This window comes from Heloderma suspectum, chromosome 5, assembly GCF_057233095.1.
Source record: "Heloderma suspectum isolate Gila_16-S chromosome 5, 16-S_ref, whole genome shotgun sequence".
In the NCBI taxonomy this organism is placed as follows: Eukaryota; Metazoa; Chordata; class Lepidosauria; order Squamata; family Helodermatidae; genus Heloderma; species Heloderma suspectum.
Window position 1 is genome coordinate 4449157 of NC_139462.1, and position 19782 is coordinate 4468938.

A 19782-nucleotide genomic window follows, 5' to 3' on the forward strand; every position below is an offset into this window, starting at 1 on the left:
AAATGCTTCTGCTAAGGCTGAATTACTGGCAGTGACTCAGCTTTAAGCTAAAATATGGTAGTATCTTGGCTCCACCCCTTTTGCCTTCACCCCACCCACTGCTGGAATGCAGCCCCCGACATCATCTTCCTCGAGCTGGAAGAGGTTCTGCACCTCTGTCATGCATCATTCAGTACACACATGTTATTGGTTAGCTATTCTGCAAGCCACACCATTCCTTTCATTTCATTTTTTTTATGAGAGTAGAACACCCTGTCATGAGGAAAACAAGGGGTTACTAGTGTGGCAGAGAGCAATTTGCTGGGGAGGATTGGTGGTAGTCGTGGTGGGGTTGCTTAACCCATCTCCCACCCACCAATTCACTCCTGCCAATGACTCCCCAGCTATTTTTAACCATTTTCCCCCGAGCAAGGCTTCAAGACCAGCAGAAGTCATTCTAGCTGGGGAAAAAGAGTCTGTTGTGTGTGTGTGTGTGTGTGGGGGGATTTGAAGGGGAGAATTGATGGGTATGGGGAGGGTTAAGTACCTGCACCTCCCCCTCACCTGTGCCTGTGCATTGCCCTAGCCAGCGTGGAACACGTGTTTGCCAAAATTTGCTAGGTTTGCGGAAAGGCTGTAGCTCAACTGTAGAGCAGAAGCTTTGCATGCAGAAGGTTCCAGGTACAACCTCTGGCAGCATCTCCAGGTAGGGCTGGAAAGCCTCCTATCAGAAACCCTGAGGATTCGCTGCCATTCAGAATAGGCAGCACTAAGCTAGATGGACCGACGGTCTGACCCAGGATGAGGTCACCTCCCATGGCCCAGCGGTAGTTCTGCCTAAGAAGCTATCAAGAACTCTGCCAGTGCCGGTGCCCAAGAACTAAGGTGGACAGGAACTAACGAGGACTTCTGAGCTCCTGCATCTTTCCTCAGGAGAACGGTTTTCCCGCCCATCACACACAAAAGTTTGATGGCCTTGTCGGCCCCTTCCAACCCTGCTATTCTATGATTCTATGAATTGATCATGGAGGGCTGAGAAAATCCCCCTTCTACTTGTAACTGTTGAAGCAGGGGGCAAACTTTGTGGACCATGGGCCACATGCAGCCTGCCAAGCTGTTTCTGGCAGCTTGCCACAGCCCCCTGCATCTGTCACCACCAAAACAAGCATGGCAGCACTGCCAAAGGTTTCCTACACTAGCGCTAGCAAGGGAATCTCTTCCTTATCTCCAGTCTCTGATGCAGCCCATGGGGCCAAAAAGGTTGTGTATCTGTGTTAAAAGAATAGAAGAGTTCTGGCCTCCTTCAGGTCTGGTCACCTTGCCTAGAAATTAATGTTTTTATCATTCTTGTGAACATGCTGGGCAAATCCAGAAACCCGTGCCCTTCCAGAGGCACATCAAAGGGGAAGAAGAAAGCAGTCTCCAGCAACAGCCTAACAAAGGCTTACCAAATGAACGTGTTCATATCCTTGCTGAAAAGATTTCACTTTTATTTTGAATCAGGACAGTGTGTGCTACAATTGACTCTTTTATGGCAATCAAAGCGAGGTGGCAGAATGTCCTGGAGGCAGCTAAGCAGAGAAAGGGAGTGTGGGAAGCCACTGAAGAAAATGTAGGTGGATCTAAGCTCTGATCCATCTCTGGGTCCTCACAGCCTGTGGCCTCCTCATACGTAGACCTCTCACAGCCAAGCTTTTTGGTAGCTCGAGATTCAGAGAACAGTGTCAGAGCTCTGGGTCCCTTTGGCCTCCCGTGGGTAGTACTCCGACAGGATGCTCTCTGGGATCCGTTTCAACAGCTCTTTGGGAAAGATCCGGAGCAGCTGCCAGCCAATGTCCAGAGACTCAAAGATGGTTCTGTTCTCATATGCCCCTGGAAGAAGCAGCAGTCACAAATTAGAGATACTTTTAAATATGATCAGCAGTATATAAAGCTATTCAATAAGTTAGTTAGTTAGTTAGTTAGCAGCATATCTAAAGGATATTCTAAAGTAGATGATAGATAGATAGATAGACAGACAGACAGACAGACAGACAGACAGACAGACAGACAGACAGACAACATGGGTCTCCATGCCCCAGGAACATCTAGAAAGAAAGATTACGAAACCACACCTCCAAAGGCTGCAGACTAAATTCATGCTATTATTTCAGGTTTTAGAAACTGGAAATTGTCCATTTCCTTTGTGGGGCTCTAAAGCAATTACTTGCTCCCCCAGCCAAATAAGGATCCAGGAGGCTGGCAATGATAATACCCACTGATAAGATTCCAGAAGAGAAAATGGCAAAATATGTCTCAAGGAGAGGCTGGAAAGCATATCAAGATCAAACTAGACACTTACAGAAAAGAGACAGAGACACCTCCCAGGAAGGGACAGAGAACTGATACATCTCCTTCAGAAAATTATCTCGTTGTTTGTTGTTCCACTGTTCCAGTATGTCATCTGTCATCTGTTGTTCCACTGGTTACCATGATCTAGCTTTTACTTTGGGGGTTCTCAGGTCAGATTTTGGTGAATGTTCTGAAGTTTGCTGCTAAAATGTATCACCACACAAAACCCTCCACACCAAAAGGGGAAAAACAAAGGAATCATAGAATCATAGAATAGTAGGGTTGGAAGGGGCCTACAAGGCCATCAAGTCCAACCCCCTGCTCAAGGCAGGAATCCAAGTCAGAACATCCCTGACAGATGGCTGTCCAGCCTCATCTTGATCGCCTCCAGTGTGGGAGAGCTCACCACCTCCCTAGGTCATGCGTTCCATTCTCGTATTGCTCTAACAGTCAGGAAGTTTTTCCTGATGTTCAGCTGGAATCTGGCTTCCTGGAACTTGAGCCCATGATTCCGTGTCCTGCACTGTGGGATGAGCGAGAAGAGATCCTGGCCTTCCCCTCTGGGACAACCTTTCAAGTACTTGAAGAGCACTATCCTATCTCCCCTCAGTCTTCTCTTCTAAAGGCTAAACATGCCCAGTTCTTACAGTCTCTCTTCATAGGGCTTTGTTTCCAGTCCCCTGATCATTTTTGTTGCCCTCCTCTGAACCCTCTCCAGTTTGTCTGCATCCTTCTTAAAGTATGGTGCCCAGAACTGGGCACAGCACTCCAGATGAGGCCTAACCAGTGCAGAGTAGAGGGGAACTAGTACTTCCCGGGATTTGGAAGCGATGCTTCTATTAATGCAGCCCAAAAGAGCATTGGCCTTTTTTGCAGCCAAATCACATGGTTGGCTCATATTCAGCTTGTGATCTACAACAACTCCAAGATCCTTCTCGTTTGTAGTGTTGTTGAGCCAAGCATCCCCCATCTTGTAACTGTGCATATGGTTTATTTTTCCTAGGTGCAGAACTTGGCATTTATCCCTATTAAATGTTGTTCTGTTGTTTTCTGCCCAGAGCTCCAGTCTATCAAGATCACTTTGAATTTTGTTTCTGTCTTCCAGGGTATTAGCTATCCCACCCAATTTTTTGTCACCTGCAAATTTGATCAGCATTCCCTGCACCTCCTCCTCCAAGTAATTAATAAAATGTTGAAGAGCACGGGGCCCAGGACTGAGCCCTGCCATACCCCGCTCATTCTCACACCTCTCCCCAGTTTGAGAAGGTCCTCTTTGGATAAGCACTCTTTGAGTCCGATTGTGTAGCCAACTGTGGATCCACCTGATGGTTGTTTCATCTAGCCCACTTTGAGCTAGTTTGCTCATCAGGAGATCATGGGGCACTTTGTCGAAAGCTTTGCTGAAGTCGAGGTATATGATGTCTACACCATTCCCACAGTCCACAAGGGAGGTGACCTGATAAAAAAATGAGATCAGATTCATCTAGCAGGATTTTTTCTTGACAAATCCATGTTGGCTTCGAGTAATCACTGCATTGTTGTCAAGGTGCTTCCAGATGGATTGCTTTATCATCTGCTCCAGACTTTTCCCAGGGATTGATGTCAGACTGACTGGTCTGTAGTTCCCAGGTTCCTCCTTTTTACCCTTTTTGAAGAGAGGGACAACATTAGCCCTCCTCCAGTCATCTGGCACTTCACCCATCCTCCATGATTTCTCAAAGATAACAGTCAGTGGTTCTGAGAGCTCTTCTGCCAGTTCCTTTATTACTCTAGGATGCAGCTCATCTGGCCCTGGAGATTTGAACTCATTCAAAGTAATTAGGTGTTCCTTAACCATATGCCTATCGATCTCAAGCTGCAATCCTGCCCCTTCAGCCTGTATTTCGCCTTTGCCAGGGGGGTCATAGATCCTCCTTTGGGAGAAGACTGAGCCAAAGTAGGAATTGAGCACTTCTGCCTTTTCTTTGTCCTCTGTTATCATTTTGCCATCCTTATTTAATAGCTGAACCACCATTTCTTTCCTCTGCCTTTTACTATGCATGTATTTGAAGAAAGCCTTTTTGTTGCTTTTAGCATCCCTCGCTAACCTCAGCTCATTCTCAGCTTTAGCCTTCCCGACGCCATCCCTGCAATTCTGTGCTACCTGCCTGCACTCTTCCTTTGTTGCTCGTCCTTCCTTTCACTTCCTATATGTGTCCTTTTTTGTTTTCAGGTAATCTCTAAGCTTTTTGTAAAGCCACACTGGTTTCTTCTGCTGCCTTCAACCTTTTTTTCTTGTTGGAATTGTTTGTAATTGTGCCTTGAGAATTTCCTTTTTTAAAAACTCCCACCCATCTTGGACTCCTTTTCTCATTAGAGTCGCTTGCCATGGGACCTTACTGATCATTGTTCTGAGTTTATTCAAATTGGCTTTCCTAATATCCAGGGTACGTCTTTGGCTACACTCGGCTTTTGCTTCCTTTAGAACCAAGAACTCAAGTATAACATGGTCGCTTTCCCCCAGAGTTCCTCTAACTGCTACTTTATCCATTAAGTCTTCTCTATTGGTTAGGATCAAGTCAAGGATAGCCGATCCTCTAGTTTCTTCCTCTACTTTCTGTGGGAGAAAGTTATCCACAACACAAGTCAGGAATTTCTTGGAGGGGCCATATTTTGCAGAATTTGTCTCCCAACAAATATCGGGGAAATTGAAGTCCCCCATTACTACAACATCATGCTTCCTTGAAACATTGGCCAGTAGTAGACTCTGACCACCATGTCCCTTTTATTCCTTGCTCCATTTATTTTAACCCAGATGCTCTCGATGGGGCTACTAAGCTCATCCTCCTGTATTTCTGTGCAGAGATATGTATTTTTAACATATAGTGCAACTCCACTTCCCTTTCTGTTCTTCCTGTTCTTTTTGAACTAGTTATATCCTTCAGTTGCTGTATTCCAGTCATGGGAGTCGTCCCACCAAGTCTCAGTTACACCTTGTTGTTGTTTATTCGGTCAGTCGCTTCCGACTCTTCGTGACTTCATGGACCAGCCCACGCCAGAGCTTCCTGTCAGCCGTCGCCACCCCCAACTCCCCCAAGGTCGAGCCCGTCACCTCCAGAATATCATCCATCCACCTTGCCCTTGGTCGGCCCCTCTTCCTTTTGCCTTCCACTTTCCCTAGCATTAGCATCTTCTCCAGGGCAGTTACACCTAGCAAGTCATAATTTCCCTCCTGCATTAAGAGTTCAAGTTCATAGAATCATAGAATCATAGAATAGTAGGGCTGGAAGGGGCCTACAAGGCCATCGAGTCCAACCCCCTGCTCAAGGCAGGAATCCAAGTCAGAGCATCCCTGACAAATGGCTGTCCAGCCTCGTCTTGAAGGCCTCCAGTGTGGGAGAGCCCACCACCTCCCCAGGTAATTGGGTCCATTGTCGTATTGCTCTTACAGTCAGGAAGTTTTTCCTGATGTTCAGCCGGAATCTGGCTTCCTGTAACTTGAGCCCATTATTCTGTGTCCTGCACTCTGGGATGATCGAGAAGAGATCCTGGCCTTCTTCTCTGTGACAACCTTTCAAGTACTTGAAGAGTGCTATCATATCTCCCCTCAGTCTTCTCTTCTCAAGGCTAAACATGCCCATTTCTTTCAGTCTCTCTTCATAGGGCTTTGTTTCCAGTCCCCTGATCATCTTTGTTGCCCTCCTCTGAACCCTCTCCAGTTTGTCTGCATCCTTCTTCAAGTGTGGTGCCCAGAACTGGACACAGTACTCCAGATGAGGCCTAACCAGTGCTGAGTAGAGGGGAACTAGTACTTCCCGGGATTTGGAAGCGATGCTTCTATGAATGCAGCCCAAAAGAGCATTGGCCTTTTTTGCAGCCACATCACATGGTTGGCTCATCTTCAGCTTGTGATCTACAACAATTCCAAGATCCTTCTCGCTTGTAGTGTGGTTGAGCCACGTATCCCCCATCTTGTAACTGTGCATTTGGTTTCTTTTTCCTAGGTGCAGAACTTGGCATTTATCCCTATGAAATGTCATTCTGTCCTTTTCTGCCCAGCGCTCCAGTCTATCCAGATCCCTTTGAATTTTGTTTCTGTCTTCCAAAGTATTAGCTATCCCGCCCCATTTTGTGTCATCTGCAAATCTGATCAGCATTCCCTGCACCTCCTCCTCCAAGTCATTAATACAAATGTTGAAGAGCACTGGGCCCAGGACTGAGCCCTGCGGTACCCCACTCGTTACCTCTCCCCAGTTTGAGAAGGTCCCATTGAGAAGCACTCTTTGAGTCCGATTCTGTAGCCAACTGTGGATCCACCGGATCGTTGTTTCATCTAGCCCACTTTGAGCTAGTTTGTTCATCAGGAGATCATGGGGCACTTTGTCGAAAGCTTTGCTGAAGTCGAGGTATATGATGTCTACAGCAATCCCATGGTCTACAAGGGAGGTTACTTGATCAAAAAATGAGATCAGATTTGTCTGGCAGGACTTGTTTTTGACAAATCCATGTTGGCTTCGAGTAATCACGGCATTGTTGTCAAGGTGCTTCCAGATGGATTGCTTTATCATCTGCTCCAGAATTTTCCCAGGGATTGATGTCAGACTGACTGGTCTGTAGTTCCCAGGTTCCTCCTTTTTACCCTTTTTGAAGATAGGGACAACGTTAGCCCTCCTCCAGTCATCTGGCACTTCCCCCGTCCTCCATGATTTCTCAAAGAGAATAGACAGCGGTTCTGAGAGTTCTTCTGCCAGTTCCTTTATTACTCTAGGATGCAGTTCATCTGGCCCTGGAGATTTGAACTCATTCAAAGTAATGAGGTGTTCCTTGACCATATGCCTGTCGATCTCAAGCTGCAATCCTGCCCCTTCAGCCTGTACTTCGCCTTTGCCAGGGGGGTCATAGACCCTCTTTTGGGAGAAGACTGAGCCAAAGTAGGAATTGAGCACCTCTGCCTTTTCTTTGTCATCTGTTATCGTTTTGCCATCCTTATTTAATAGCTGAACCACCATTTCTTTCCTCTGCCTTTTACTATGCATGTAGCTGAAGAAAGCCTTTTTGTTGTTTTTAACATCCGTCGCTAACCTCAGCTCATTCTCAGCTTTAGCCTTCTTGACACCATCCCTGCAATTCTGTGCTACCTGCCTGTACTCTTCCTTTGTTACTTGGCCTTCTTTCCACTTCCTATATGTATCCTTTTTTGTTTTCAGGTCATCCCTAAGCTTATTGTGAAGCCACACTGGCTTCTTCTGTTGTCTTCCACCTTTTCTTCTTGTTGGAATTGCTTGTGATTGTGCCTTGAGAATTTTCTTTTTTAAAAGCTCCCACCCATCTTGGACTCCTTTTCTCGCTAGCATTGCTTGCCATGGGACCTTACTGATCATTGTTCTGAGTTTATGAAAATCAGCTTTCCTAAAATCCAGGGTACGCGTTTGACTACACTCGGATTTTGCTTCCCTTAGAACCAAGAACGCAAGTACAACATGGTCGCTTTCCCCCAGAGTTCCTGTAACTGCTACTTTATCCACTAAGTCATCTCTGTTGGTTAGGATCAAGTCAAGGATAGCCGATCCTCTAGTTCCTTCCTCTGCTTTCTGTTGGAGGAAGTTATCCGCCACACAAGTCAGGAATTTCCTGGAGGGGCCATGTTTTGCAGAATTTGTCTCCCAACAAATATCGGGGAAATTGAAGTCCCCCATTACTACTACATCATGCTTCCTTAAAACATTGGCTATTTGCTTTTCAAAAGTTTCATCCTTGTCTTCTCCTTGATTGGGTGGCCGGTAGTAGACTCCGACCACCAGGTTCCTTTTATTCTTTGCTCCATTTATTTCAACCCAGACGCTCTCGATGGGGCTACCAAGCTCCTCCTCCTGTATTTCTGTGCAGAGATATGTATTTTTCACATACAGTGCAACCCCACCTCCCTTTCTGTTCCTCCTGTTCTTTTTGAACAAGTTATATCCTTCAATTGCTGTATTCCAGTCATGAGAGTCATCCCACCAAGTCTCAGTTATACCTATCAAGTCATAATTTCCCTCTTGTATTAAGAGTTCAAGTTCATTCTGTTTGTTTCCCATACTCTGGGCATTAGTATACAGACATCAAAGACCATGTGCTTCATAGTCTGGCTTTCTTCGTACATGTTTCTGAAGACTATTATTGGGCGCTATTAGAGCTGTTCTCTCCGTTGTGGTGCATGAGCCGTCGTCCATTGTTACCCCCAACTTTACATCTCCCTTCCCCGTAGGATTCAGTTGAAAGCCCTCCTGATGAAGTTCTTCATGCTGTGGCCAAACACATTCTTCCCAGCGTTTGTGAGGTGCAACCCATCCCTTGCCAACAGTCCATCTTCCAGGAAGTATAGCCCGTGGTCCCAGAATCCAAATCTCTCTCATCAGCACCACCTTTGCAGCCAGTCATTCACCCGGAATATTTTTCTTTCCCTTTTTCTCCCTCTTCTAACTACTGGAAGGATGGATGAGAAAACTATCTGGGCCCCAAAGGTCTTGAGTTTCCTTCTCAAAGCTTCAAAGTCTGACGTGATTTCTTCGTAGCTCCACTTGGCAGTATCATTTGTTCCGACATGGATGAAAAGAACAGGATACCTGTCAGTGGGCTTTATGAGTGCAGGCAACCCTTCAGCCACGTCTCTAATCTGTCCTCCCGGGAGACAGCATACCTGGTGAGTCCACGGGTCTTCACGACATACTTGGGTTTTGATCCCACGCAGCAAGGAGTCTCCCACTACTCCTCCTCTTCTCTTCTTGTTGGTGTAGGCCTTGGTTTCATCGCCTCTGCTCGACTGACCTTCAGCCTCCTGCTCGCTCTCCTGTGGGGTCCTCTGTAATTCTTCCTCTGCAGGCTGTCCTCCAGTCTCATCCTCAAGTACCTGGAAATGGTTCCATAGCTCCACTGCTTCCACTGGTGCAGAGTGTCTTCTAGTTCTTCTGCTCCTAACTGTCACCCTTTTCCAAGGAGTATCCTCTACTGCATTTTTCCTCACCTCAGCGTTTCCTTCTTCTGCCTCAGCTTGCTGTTGCTCTTCAAGCTTCTGGTCTTCATTCATACTTTAGGATACCACCTAAAGTATGAACATTGAATCCAGATTCTTATATTTTCTTGTCATACCTTAGCTCAGGATTCTGACACTACAATAATCTCTCTCTCGTGTCATTGAGATCCTATGGCATCCCTCCTAAGTGTCTATGCTGGCTCCCTATCCTATGCATTCCCATATTCAGTAGAAACACCTTGTCGTGCTTAAGCTGTGTTGCCCAGAACTGGCACTCCAGGTGAGGTATGACCAATGCAGAACAGGGTGGTATCAATTATTTGTCATGAGCTTGACAATATAGTTGTGTTGATGAAGCCTCAAATTGCATTAGTCCTTTTAGCTGCCACATGTCACTGCTGACTCATTTTTACCTTGTGGCCCACTAGAACCCCTAGAACCTCTTAACATGTGTTTCTGTCAAGCACGGTGTTTATGTATCTGATTCTTCCTACCTAAATGCAGAACCTTACATTTATCTTCATTTATCTCTGCTGAAATTTATTTTGCTAGTTTTGACCCAGTTCTCCATCCTGTCAAGATGACCTCGAATTTTGTTTCTGTCTTCTAAGGTATCAGATACCCCGCCCAGTTTAGTGTCACCTGCAGATTTCATGAGCATCCCCTCTGTTGCTTTATCCAAGTCATTTATAAAGATGCTGAACAACACTGGGCACAAGACAGAACCCTGCAGCACCCCACTCGTCATCTCTTTCCAGACTGATGAGGAGCCATTGATGAGCACTCTTTGGGTATGGTCCATCAACCAGCTACAAATCCATCTAACTGTAGTGCAATGCTTGCCTCTAAGGACCTTGGAATGTGGATCGTATAAACTTGGAGGGGCATGGAATGCAGGGAGGAGAGAGTAAAATGCCAGTTTGAAAGAGAAGACGACAAGAAGAAGAAGTACAAGAGAAGAGGAAGAGGCAGCAGGACAGGAAAGGAGGAGAGCTGAGAAGGAAATCAATGGAAACCAGCAGCATGGTGAAGAAGAGAAAGAAACAGATGAAGCAGCCTTCAGCTAGGAGAAGAGTGAACCTCCACAAGGAACTGGGACAAGGAACTGGGACAAGGAACTGCTGTTGGTCTAGCAACAGTAGCACCATGCTTTCCAGCAAACTGTGGCTTAAAGTTAGAGTTGTTCATATTTAGTTTATAGTTCTATTAGTCATTTTCTTAATATTGTTATTTACCAAATATTCTAAAGTTAAGTAAATACTGTTAGATACTGATTTGCTTGCCTCTGAAGTGATTGCAGTCTGCCCCTCCTCATCCTAGTTCTGAAAACCTGAAACATTACATAGCATCATCTAGCCCACATTTTACCAGCTTACTAATAAGAAGATCATGTGGGAACTTCTCAAAATCCTTGTTGAAATCAAGATGTATGATGTCCACACAGCACTCTCTTAATCTAAATTTTCTGTTCACCCAGCCTTTGTTGGAAGTGGTGGAATGGCTTGGACCGGCCCTGTTCCCTTTAAAATCTGACCTCAACAGAAAGCTCCTTGTGCAGTAACCTGTTTTTTTTAGATGCCTCCCATTTCTCTTTCTCCATGTGCCTTCAAAGTCATGCTTTTAACAAACTCCCACCCATCCTGAACTCACTTCTCTTGGAAGTCTTGCCTGATTATCTTCTGCTTAGAGATCCCTTCAGGCAATTGCACCCTTCTTAAGGACATAGGAACAGCCCTGCTGTATCAGACCCAGGGTATATCTCATCCAGCATTCTGTTCCCACCAGTGACCAACCAGCTGCTGTGGGAAGTCCACTGCTGGGGCATGAGTGCAATCACACCCTCCCTTTCTCACTGCCACGTGCCTCCCTTTCTCACTGGCAAATGCTCCCTCCAGGCCAGAATCCTTCCCCACATACCTTGTGCAATGAACTGCTTCTCAAACTTCTGCAGAAATTCCAAGTAGAGGAGGTCATCCGCTGACAGGGCTTCCTCCCCCACCACAGCTTTCATGGCCTGGACATCTTTGCCAATGGCGTAGCAGGCGTACTGAGCACAAAAGCACAGGAAGCAAATGACTCATAATCCTGCCCTGGGCCACACTAAGAAGCAGCCTGACTCCACTGGAGTTTGATGGCAGGGACAGACAAACCTGCCAGCTTTGCTTTCTTTCCGTTGCTCATTTTTCCAGTCTTAAGTTCGGTTTGTCTTGATCTTTAAGAATGTCTCCAGTCTTACGTTTGGCTCATTCCAAACTTTGAGAATTATTCTTTTAAAAGTGCATGAAAATTCATAAGCATTTTGGTGCACATTTATCCTAATACATGCATTTTTGTATGAATTTTGCCCAATATACACATTTTTTTTGCAAGCAATTGTCCTACGAGAATTCATTTTTGAATGTTTTATATAAAAATATATAATATTTTTTATATATTTATATATAATAAATTATAATAATGAACATTTTATAATATAAATAAAATATATTTATAAATATAAAATATGCATTTTTATATGCAGTTTTTGATTGAAGAATTATATTGCATAATTGGCAGTGATTTAAATCAGGGAGTGGAAAGAGCTAAGCACCCCTTGGGTCTTATCACTTCTCTGCTTCAAATTCGCCCTCCCAAATTTCCTTTAATTAAAAAACAAACCCACAGTGTGATGGGGTCCTGTGACATACATTTGTATGTAAGATGTAGGTAGCTCCTCAGACAGTGTCTGTGAAGTGCTTTGAATATGTAAGAATAATGGTAGATAAATGCTATGGCCATGGTTAACAAGGTCGTTATCACTGATAAATGCTATGGCCATGGTTAACAAGGTCGTTATCACCGTCTCTACATTCTGCATTTCGTTTCCCTCTGACCTCACTGTTTACAATTCCCCAACACCACTGCAAACGTGTGCACATGTATCTGTAACTCAGGGTAACACTTCATGCATCTGCTGAAGTGGACTCTAGTCAATGAAAGCTTCTGCCTTAATAAACGTGGTAATCTTTAAGGTTAGTCCTTTAGAGTTCTGGCTGGTTCTGACTGAAACCCGGAATGGATACACAGCCCCACTGAAATCGGAGCCACCAGCCTCCACTGAAGCTAACTTTGTGATGTGCGTGCGCGCGCACGCGTGGGGTGGGTGGAATAGCTTTTTGCACAGCATGACTCCTCCCCATCTCTTGACAACATGTATTGTTGTGCATATGGTTGTGCTGTGGGGTGAACACTTTTATCCTTGTCCAAAAGGCCATGGAAACGGGGTCCCTTGCAACAGAAGGTAAAAAATACTGACCAGTTGGTTGGAAACATCTCCATGGTCCTTTCTGGTCATGCCTTCTCCAATAGCTGACTTCATCAGACGGGAGAGAGATGGGAGGACATTTATGGGAGGATAGATCTGCAGCCCAAGGAAGTAGACGAGCACAGAATAATTAGTATGCCCAGTTTGGGAAATACAGTGTGTGTACACACACACACACACACACACACACACACACACACACACATGAGCCTTAGGTGATGATGCTAGACCAGAGGTTGGGTTGGACTGTGTGGGGGAGGGGTTCAGGATGCTCCCATTCCTTTTCTCAGCTCTGATGCAGCCAGAGGCAGGGGTCAGGACCAAAGATGGGAGGCAAACCCAGGGCAATGTACCTGTCTGTTGTGGAGCTGCCTGTCCACATAAATTTGCCCTTCAGTGATGAAGCCAGTCAAGTCGGGAATGGGGTGAGTGATATCTGTAAAGGATAAAACCAAGTGGACATTATTAGCCATTTGCCATGCACGCACTGCAAGACGCTTCACCTCTGCCTGGTGTCGTTTGGGTCCTCGCTCCAGTGCGTTTGCCATGTGCCCCCTTTCAGCACATGAGCAGCAGGGAATGGTGTGCAGCTGAGCAGTAGAGCAAGTTCTTTGTATGCAAGAAGTCCCAGGTTCTGTCCCTGCTGGCATCTCCAACGACGGGACCTCAGGCAGCAGGGCTGGGGAAGACATCTCTGCTTGAAACCTTGCAGAGCTGCGTCCAGTTGGAGCAGCCAATACTGGGATAAATGGCCATACATGATTTCTGCCATACTCCCAGGTGCTCTCCCTTTTCTTGAGGATCCTTAAGGCAAAAGGTGAAGGAATAAAATACCAGCATATGTCAGCTTGAAGCTCTTCCTGCCAGTAACGGAGGGCTTCTCAGCACCAGGCTTTTTATCTGGCAACTTTACCAAGGCTTCTGCCTCCAGATTCTTTGTGGGATTAAGATTGGCCCTTTAAACGCGCTTCCTCTTTTCTTCCTGGGATTTCCTTATCTGCAAGTTCTATATGTTTCATTATACAGCCATTAGTGGTGCTGTGGTACAGTTGCTGGTATATCGCAACTCTGTTATTACACGTTGAGATTCAAATTGCCAGTTTTAAACAGCTCATTATCTTTGTTACAAATAAAGCTGTGGAAATGGTCACAAAGCAAGGGAGAGGCCCTGGAGGTTGACGACATCATGTAAAGGGCCTGCAAACTTCCGTGAATAACCGATCTTGATCACAGGATAAAGGTTTTGTGTAGAGAAGCCCTAAGCCTCAGGAGAGGCATTCCAACATCTTAGAATTGGGCAAAGACTGCACAAAAGCTGGGATACCACCAAATGTTCAGTGGTTGGGGTGGCAGGAGAAGGGGCATGGTCATCTGGGGAACCCTGGAGGTCCAGATTGGGACCCCAGGAGGACTGGATTTAGCCCCCAGGCCTAAGATTCTGCACCTCTGACATAGAGGAAGATATTTTGGGCAGATGCTGCCTGCCACAGACATCCCAGTTCCCAGCCAAAGTCGACATAAGAACATCAGAAGAGCCCTGCTGGATCAGACCAAGGGTCCATCTAGTCCAGCACTCTGTTCACACAGTGGGCAACCAGTTGCCGACCAGGAACGCACAAGCAGGACATAAGTGCAACAGCACCCACACCCATATTCCCCAACAACTGGTGTTCACAGGCATACTGCCTCTGATACTGGAGGTAGCACATAGCCATCAGGACTAGTAGCCACTGAGAGCCTTCTCCTCCAGGAATTTATCTAACCTCCTTTCAAAGCCATCCAAATTGGTGGCCGTCACTACATCTTGAGACAGTGAGTTCCTTAGTTTGACTCTGTGCTGTGTGAAGAAGGACTTCCTTTTGTCTGTCTCGAATCTGCCACCAATCAGCTTCATGGGATGACCCCCTTGGGTTCTAGTATTATGAAAAAGTGAGAAAAATGTCTCCCTGTCCACGTTCTCCACATCATGCATCATGGTGTAGATAATTTTGTACCTCCCCCTTGCCATTTCTGCAGATCAGCTTTAGATCAACTATTTATTCATTATTTATTTATGTACTTATTTCTTATTTAGTAGATTTATATCCTGCCTTTCAATCAAAGGATCCTCAAGGCACCTCATAATAAATGCTGGCAATAACACACAAGCGCAGACACCCAAATCCCAAACCCACGTAACCCAGGAGCCCTCAGTCTCTGAGTTGATGCTTCTTCCCCCTGGTGCTGCCGCATGAGGACAACCGGCCTTTGGAGCAGAGGGCTACTTCTAGCAGGCAGGGTGGAGGTGAACTCCCCGCAGCTGCTCCTTCCCTGGCTGATGGATGGGGCCAGCTTGGTCTCCCCCTTGGCTTGATGGTCTTCCTGGAGGGCAGAGGGGGCAGCCTCCCGGTGGCCCCTTGATGTCCTGGCTGATGTCAGAGGCCAGAGTGAGCTTCAGCTCTGGGGTCCCACATACTTCTGGCGCCCTCCCTGTCCGCCTGCCTGCCTGCTCCCCTGCGGATGCACCCACGTGCCTCATCTTACACCAAGTTCCGAACCTGATGATTGATACAACTGGGGAGCCAGGAGGACTTGCGGAATGCCAGACGAGGAACTGAAACTTGCTTTCAGTGGCCTAGTTCCCGTTTCTTACTGCCACAATGCCCCACCAAAAGTTTGACTTCCCTTCAAAAAGTAACATGGGCTTGCTTGCCTTGGCCTTGAAGCTAAAACCACCTGGGCTGCTGGGTCATGGCAAGCGAAGTGGCCTCCTGGTGACCCAGAGACCATCAGAGGCTTCATGTGTGCTGGCAGAACCCTCTGCGTGGAAGAGCTGGGCTGCTGACAAATTCGAGGGGGGTGACTTGAAGCAGGGGAAGCAGGTTCCCTGTTTGGCCCTGAGGGCTGCATTCAGTGTGGGGTGGTGGGTTGGGGGCCACCTGTGTGCACGCACATACACGTACACACACACATGCATGCCTTGGCGCGCGCGCGCACGCACACACATGTACATGCATGGATTGGCAGTGAGGACACAGCGATCCTGGCCGCGCTGGGCTCACTGCAGGAGGAGGTGGATTAAGTCCCCTCCGCCCCACGCCAGGCTCCAGTTGGGATTCCTGGGATTAAGTCCCCTCCGCCCCACGCCAGGCTCCAGTTGGGATTCCTGTCCCGGTGCTGCTAATACCAGTGCCAGAACAGTGGCATTTCCCAGGGAAAAGTTGGGGGAAATGGGTGGGGCTTGCCTGGACTTGCAGCCAAGCATGGGCTGCCCACCCCTGATTTAAAGGGTAGCATAGGTGGGTGGGAAGGAAGAGCTGAACCCCTCCCCCTCGTTTTTGCTCCCCCCCCTCCAGAGCCGACTTGCCCCAGCTGTTTTTCTTCTGGTTGGGATGCAAGACTGGTAGGTACTCCACTGGGAGAAAAGCAGTTGAGAAAAATGTCTGGAAGGGAGTTCTTGGCACAAGGAGAGGGTCAGGAATGTTTGAGGAAAGCAGAGCTCTCAAATCAGCAGCATCGCTTGGAATTATTCTCTCGCTCACCCACAGAAAGCAAAACCTCTGGCTTTAGAAGGATACCTGCAGAGCAAACAGCCCCAGATGATTTGAGTCCCTGAGCCAAGTCACACTGTGTAGGGAGAGGCAACATCCTCCTCAGGACAGGAGCCAATCTGTCCTTCAGGGAAAATGTCTTCCTATCGCACACGCCAGGACTAACCTGAACACTTCCCATCCGTTGAGTCATTCTGTAAATTATCACTGGGTGTAACTTCACATTGGCCAGTATTTCAGGTCTTGTGCTACAGCAGTTCCTGGTGCAGGGGGCGGGGGCAGTAAACAGACCTCCTGCGAGCTCTGTGGGGTTCCTCTTTCCTTATCAGCCAGCCTTCCCTCCCCAGCAGAGTTGTCACATTCACTGAAGTCAATGTAAACCACCGCTCCCAAAAGAGTGGGCGGCCCCGGCATTACACGGGCTCTTTCCCATTCCCTCCTCACCATCATTGGGCATAGTCAGGATGGGGATCTGAGTGATGGAGCCATTCCTGCCCTCCACACGTCCAGCACGCTCATAGATGGTAGCCAGATCGGTATACATGTAGCCTGGGAACCCTCTACGGCCAGGCACCTCCTCTCTGGCTGCTGAGACCTGGCACAAGAGAGAAGAGTTCTGAATCAGCCCTCTTGGCACCTCGCTGGGCTCCGCTCCCTGCTCCATCACTGGCACCGCTTGGCCTGCCCACGCACTCTGCAAGCCAGGCGTCACTCCACTGACCTCACGCAGGGCCTCCGCGTATGAGCTCATGTCTGTCAAGATCACAAGGACGTGTTTCTCACACTGGTAGGCCAGGAACTCAGCTGTGGTCAGGGCGAGGCGGGGCGTGATGATGCGTTCAATCCTGGGATGGGGGGAGAAGACTGTCAGCGAGGGAAGGAGGGCGTGCAGGCCACGCACCTAATGCCCCTCACCAGTTGTTCAAGCTCCCCGTTCCTCCCACACCTTCAAGCTAACTTCAAGCAGTGAACTCCCAGGAGCATTCAGGAAATGGATGCTGTTTGGAATGAGATACCCATCGGAGTCTGGAGAAGGTGACACCCCTCCAGCTGAAGGAAGGCAGAGAACTTTTCTACACAAGGCTGTTACCTGTATCTACTTTCAGTTTTGCTGCAGAATTGAGCTCTGAGCTCTGCACAAAGAGCTTTTCCTTTCTTGCTTTATCACCACATAACCTCTAGGTGGCACTGTGCTACAGCAGAATAGCGTAAATACAGAAGTAGGAAAACATCTTTTCTTTCGCTTTCAGAAATAATACTCCATTTTCCCCGCTCTAAACTCCCCTGGGAAAATGCTCTTAAAAAACAGAAGTGAAACTGGAGGATCACGTTGTTGTCTAAATAACCTGTAAACACCTGTCAGTAAGGAATGATAAGTGCACAATAAATGCTTCATGCAGGAGAGCCCAGAAAGAGGAGGAAATCCCAGAAGTTTTTTGTTATTCAAAGGGGCAGAGCAGAGACAAATTGGGAAAGAATCTGGAATTAGGTGAAACTGAGGGGTGCAGCCTTCGGAGGGCTGCTCTCTCTTGAGGATCTGCCAGCTGTGGAAGAAGTGTCTGTTTGCTTCCAATGCATTCTGCTTGTTGTAAGTGTGGATTGGAGCAGTGACAAGCGGCCTCCAGTGTGGGACTCTGAAACAGGAGCAAGTGATTGCTGGGTCGTACTCCCCGGTCACTGCAATGCCTCATCCGAGGCTCACTCACGTGGGGTCGTTGGCCAGGTTCAGGAAGAGGCAGACATTCTCCATCGAGCCATTCTCTTCAAAGTCGGACTTGAAGAAACGGGCAGTTTCCATGTTCACCTGCCAGTTACAGAACAAGAAGAGAGCACTGATCTGGTAGATAAACTCATGGACAATGAGAGGTCTACTGATGGCGGTTCATAGTTCAGTGGAATCTCCACAGTCAGTGGCAGTATACTGAGAACAGACTCCAGGTCTTGGGCCATCTCCTCCCTGCCCTGCTGGTAGGGTTTCCAGAGGCACGTGGCTGGTTTAAAGATGCATGGGGGGCTGTTGCTGGGTTTTTATTTACTGAAGGTTTGAGATATAAATGATACAATATGTAAAATGGTATGACTCTGGAGTTTTATTGTGGTTGCTTTATCAAAACTGTTAGGTTTTTTGTATCGTCGTATGGTCTAACTTTGTAAGCTGCCTTGCGAGTCCCTGCGGACCGAAACTAAGCAGAGCAGAAGTACTAAAAGAAAAAGAAATACCATAATACATATAAGAATAAAACATTGTTTCGGTATCCCTTTAATCAACGTCAGCAAGATTCTGTTCAAGTAACAAGGCAATAGATTGTCTGGATTGTCTGTCCTAAAATCACAGGACTGAGAACAAAACATTACATATCTGTGGAAGACCTTCTGTACGTTAATTAAAAAAAATCTTAGCAAATTTGCAAGTGTCTAAATGTTTCTAGTCCATCAGCAAACGAATGCAGGATTTTGTGACAATCAGCAAATTTGTGGTTAGCCACATACTGGGGAAGTTTAGGCTGCTGCCTTTCATATCATCACATGGCTGTTTACAATAGTTGCTTGCAACATTCTTCCATGGGGAAGCCACATTCTTCTGAATCTGCCTCCACGTGGTCAGACATATATAAAACCATGTCCTTGGAACAACTATCACGAACCAGCCTCCCTCAAGGCATAGTGAAATATAAACCTGCCCACATGAGGGCGCATTCAGAAAAAGATCCCACCACAGGAAAATAGCAGGGGGTGCTGTGAGTGGTAACCGGGACCACAGGACACCCAGCTGGGCTGCGGGGTGGGGCAGAAATTTAGTGCTTTGCACAGCTCTTTGCCTTTCCCCTTGAATAGCTGAAGAAAAATAAATTATCCAAAACAGACACATATGCAAGTCTGCTGTATTACTAATGTCTCGCCTCTACAATGATCTCACTAGGAGGCCTTAGGCAAGTTGCTCTCTCTAAGCCTCCCCTCCCCTTCTGCAGGATGGGGACAATAGTACTGGCTTACCTTACAGGATTGTGGTAAGCATTACAAAATAATACATGAGAAAATGCCCTGAATTACCTAAAGTGCTACATAACTCTGATATAACAACAACATCTCAAAATTCAGTTTTTCCAAGTGCAGACAGGAACTGGATTATGCTGACACAGAATTTCAGCTTGCTTTAGGCTCTACAGTTTAGAGATTATGCACAGCTCCAGTCCCACCTATTGTTGATTGAGGAGCACTTCATTACTTTAGGGCACATCTGGAGACATTACTTTAAGGATACTTCAAATTTATTTAGTGTGTTAGATTGTTCAAAGTGCTAACATACATTATCCTGTTGTATTCCTTAACAACAACCTTGTAAGGTTGGTAGTTCAGTGCTATGCTCCCCATTGCAGACTGGGAGGTGAGGCTGAGCATCGCTTGCCTCAGGCCACCTGGGGAGTTTGTGCTGGAGGCAAGATCCAAATGGATTCATAGCTTTAAGTGCAATCCTATGCATGTTTACATGGAAAAAAGTACTACAGTTCCCAGCCAAGAATTGTAGGACTTTTTTCCCATCTAAACTTGCATAGGATTGTGTCCTTAGTCTCTTTCAGGCACCATGACTATGCTACCCCAGTTTATTTAGGTAACTAGAGTATAATATTATTTACTTCTTTGACTGA

The 19782-nt window shown here is 46.8% G+C and overlaps 1 protein-coding gene across 1 annotated transcript in view; it reads right to left on the reverse strand.

Moving 5' to 3' along the window:
* Nucleotides 1-1445: 1445 nt before the first annotated feature.
* The window catches only part of ATP6V1B1 (ATPase H+ transporting V1 subunit B1), an 83623-nt gene continuing 65286 nt past the window's right edge, over nt 1446-19782 (reverse strand). The window contains exons 9-15 of the mRNA XM_084860168.1: nt 17842-17939; nt 16857-16980; nt 16580-16730; nt 12959-13041; nt 12597-12701; nt 11219-11348; nt 1446-1851 (exon numbers count right to left, since the gene is read on the reverse strand). Of these exons, the coding sequence (XP_084716294.1) occupies nt 1691-1851; nt 11219-11348; nt 12597-12701; nt 12959-13041; nt 16580-16730; nt 16857-16980; nt 17842-17939 (852 nt within the window). The 3' untranslated portion in view covers nt 1446-1690. The remainder of the gene's footprint in view (nt 1852-11218; nt 11349-12596; nt 12702-12958; nt 13042-16579; nt 16731-16856; nt 16981-17841; nt 17940-19782) is intronic.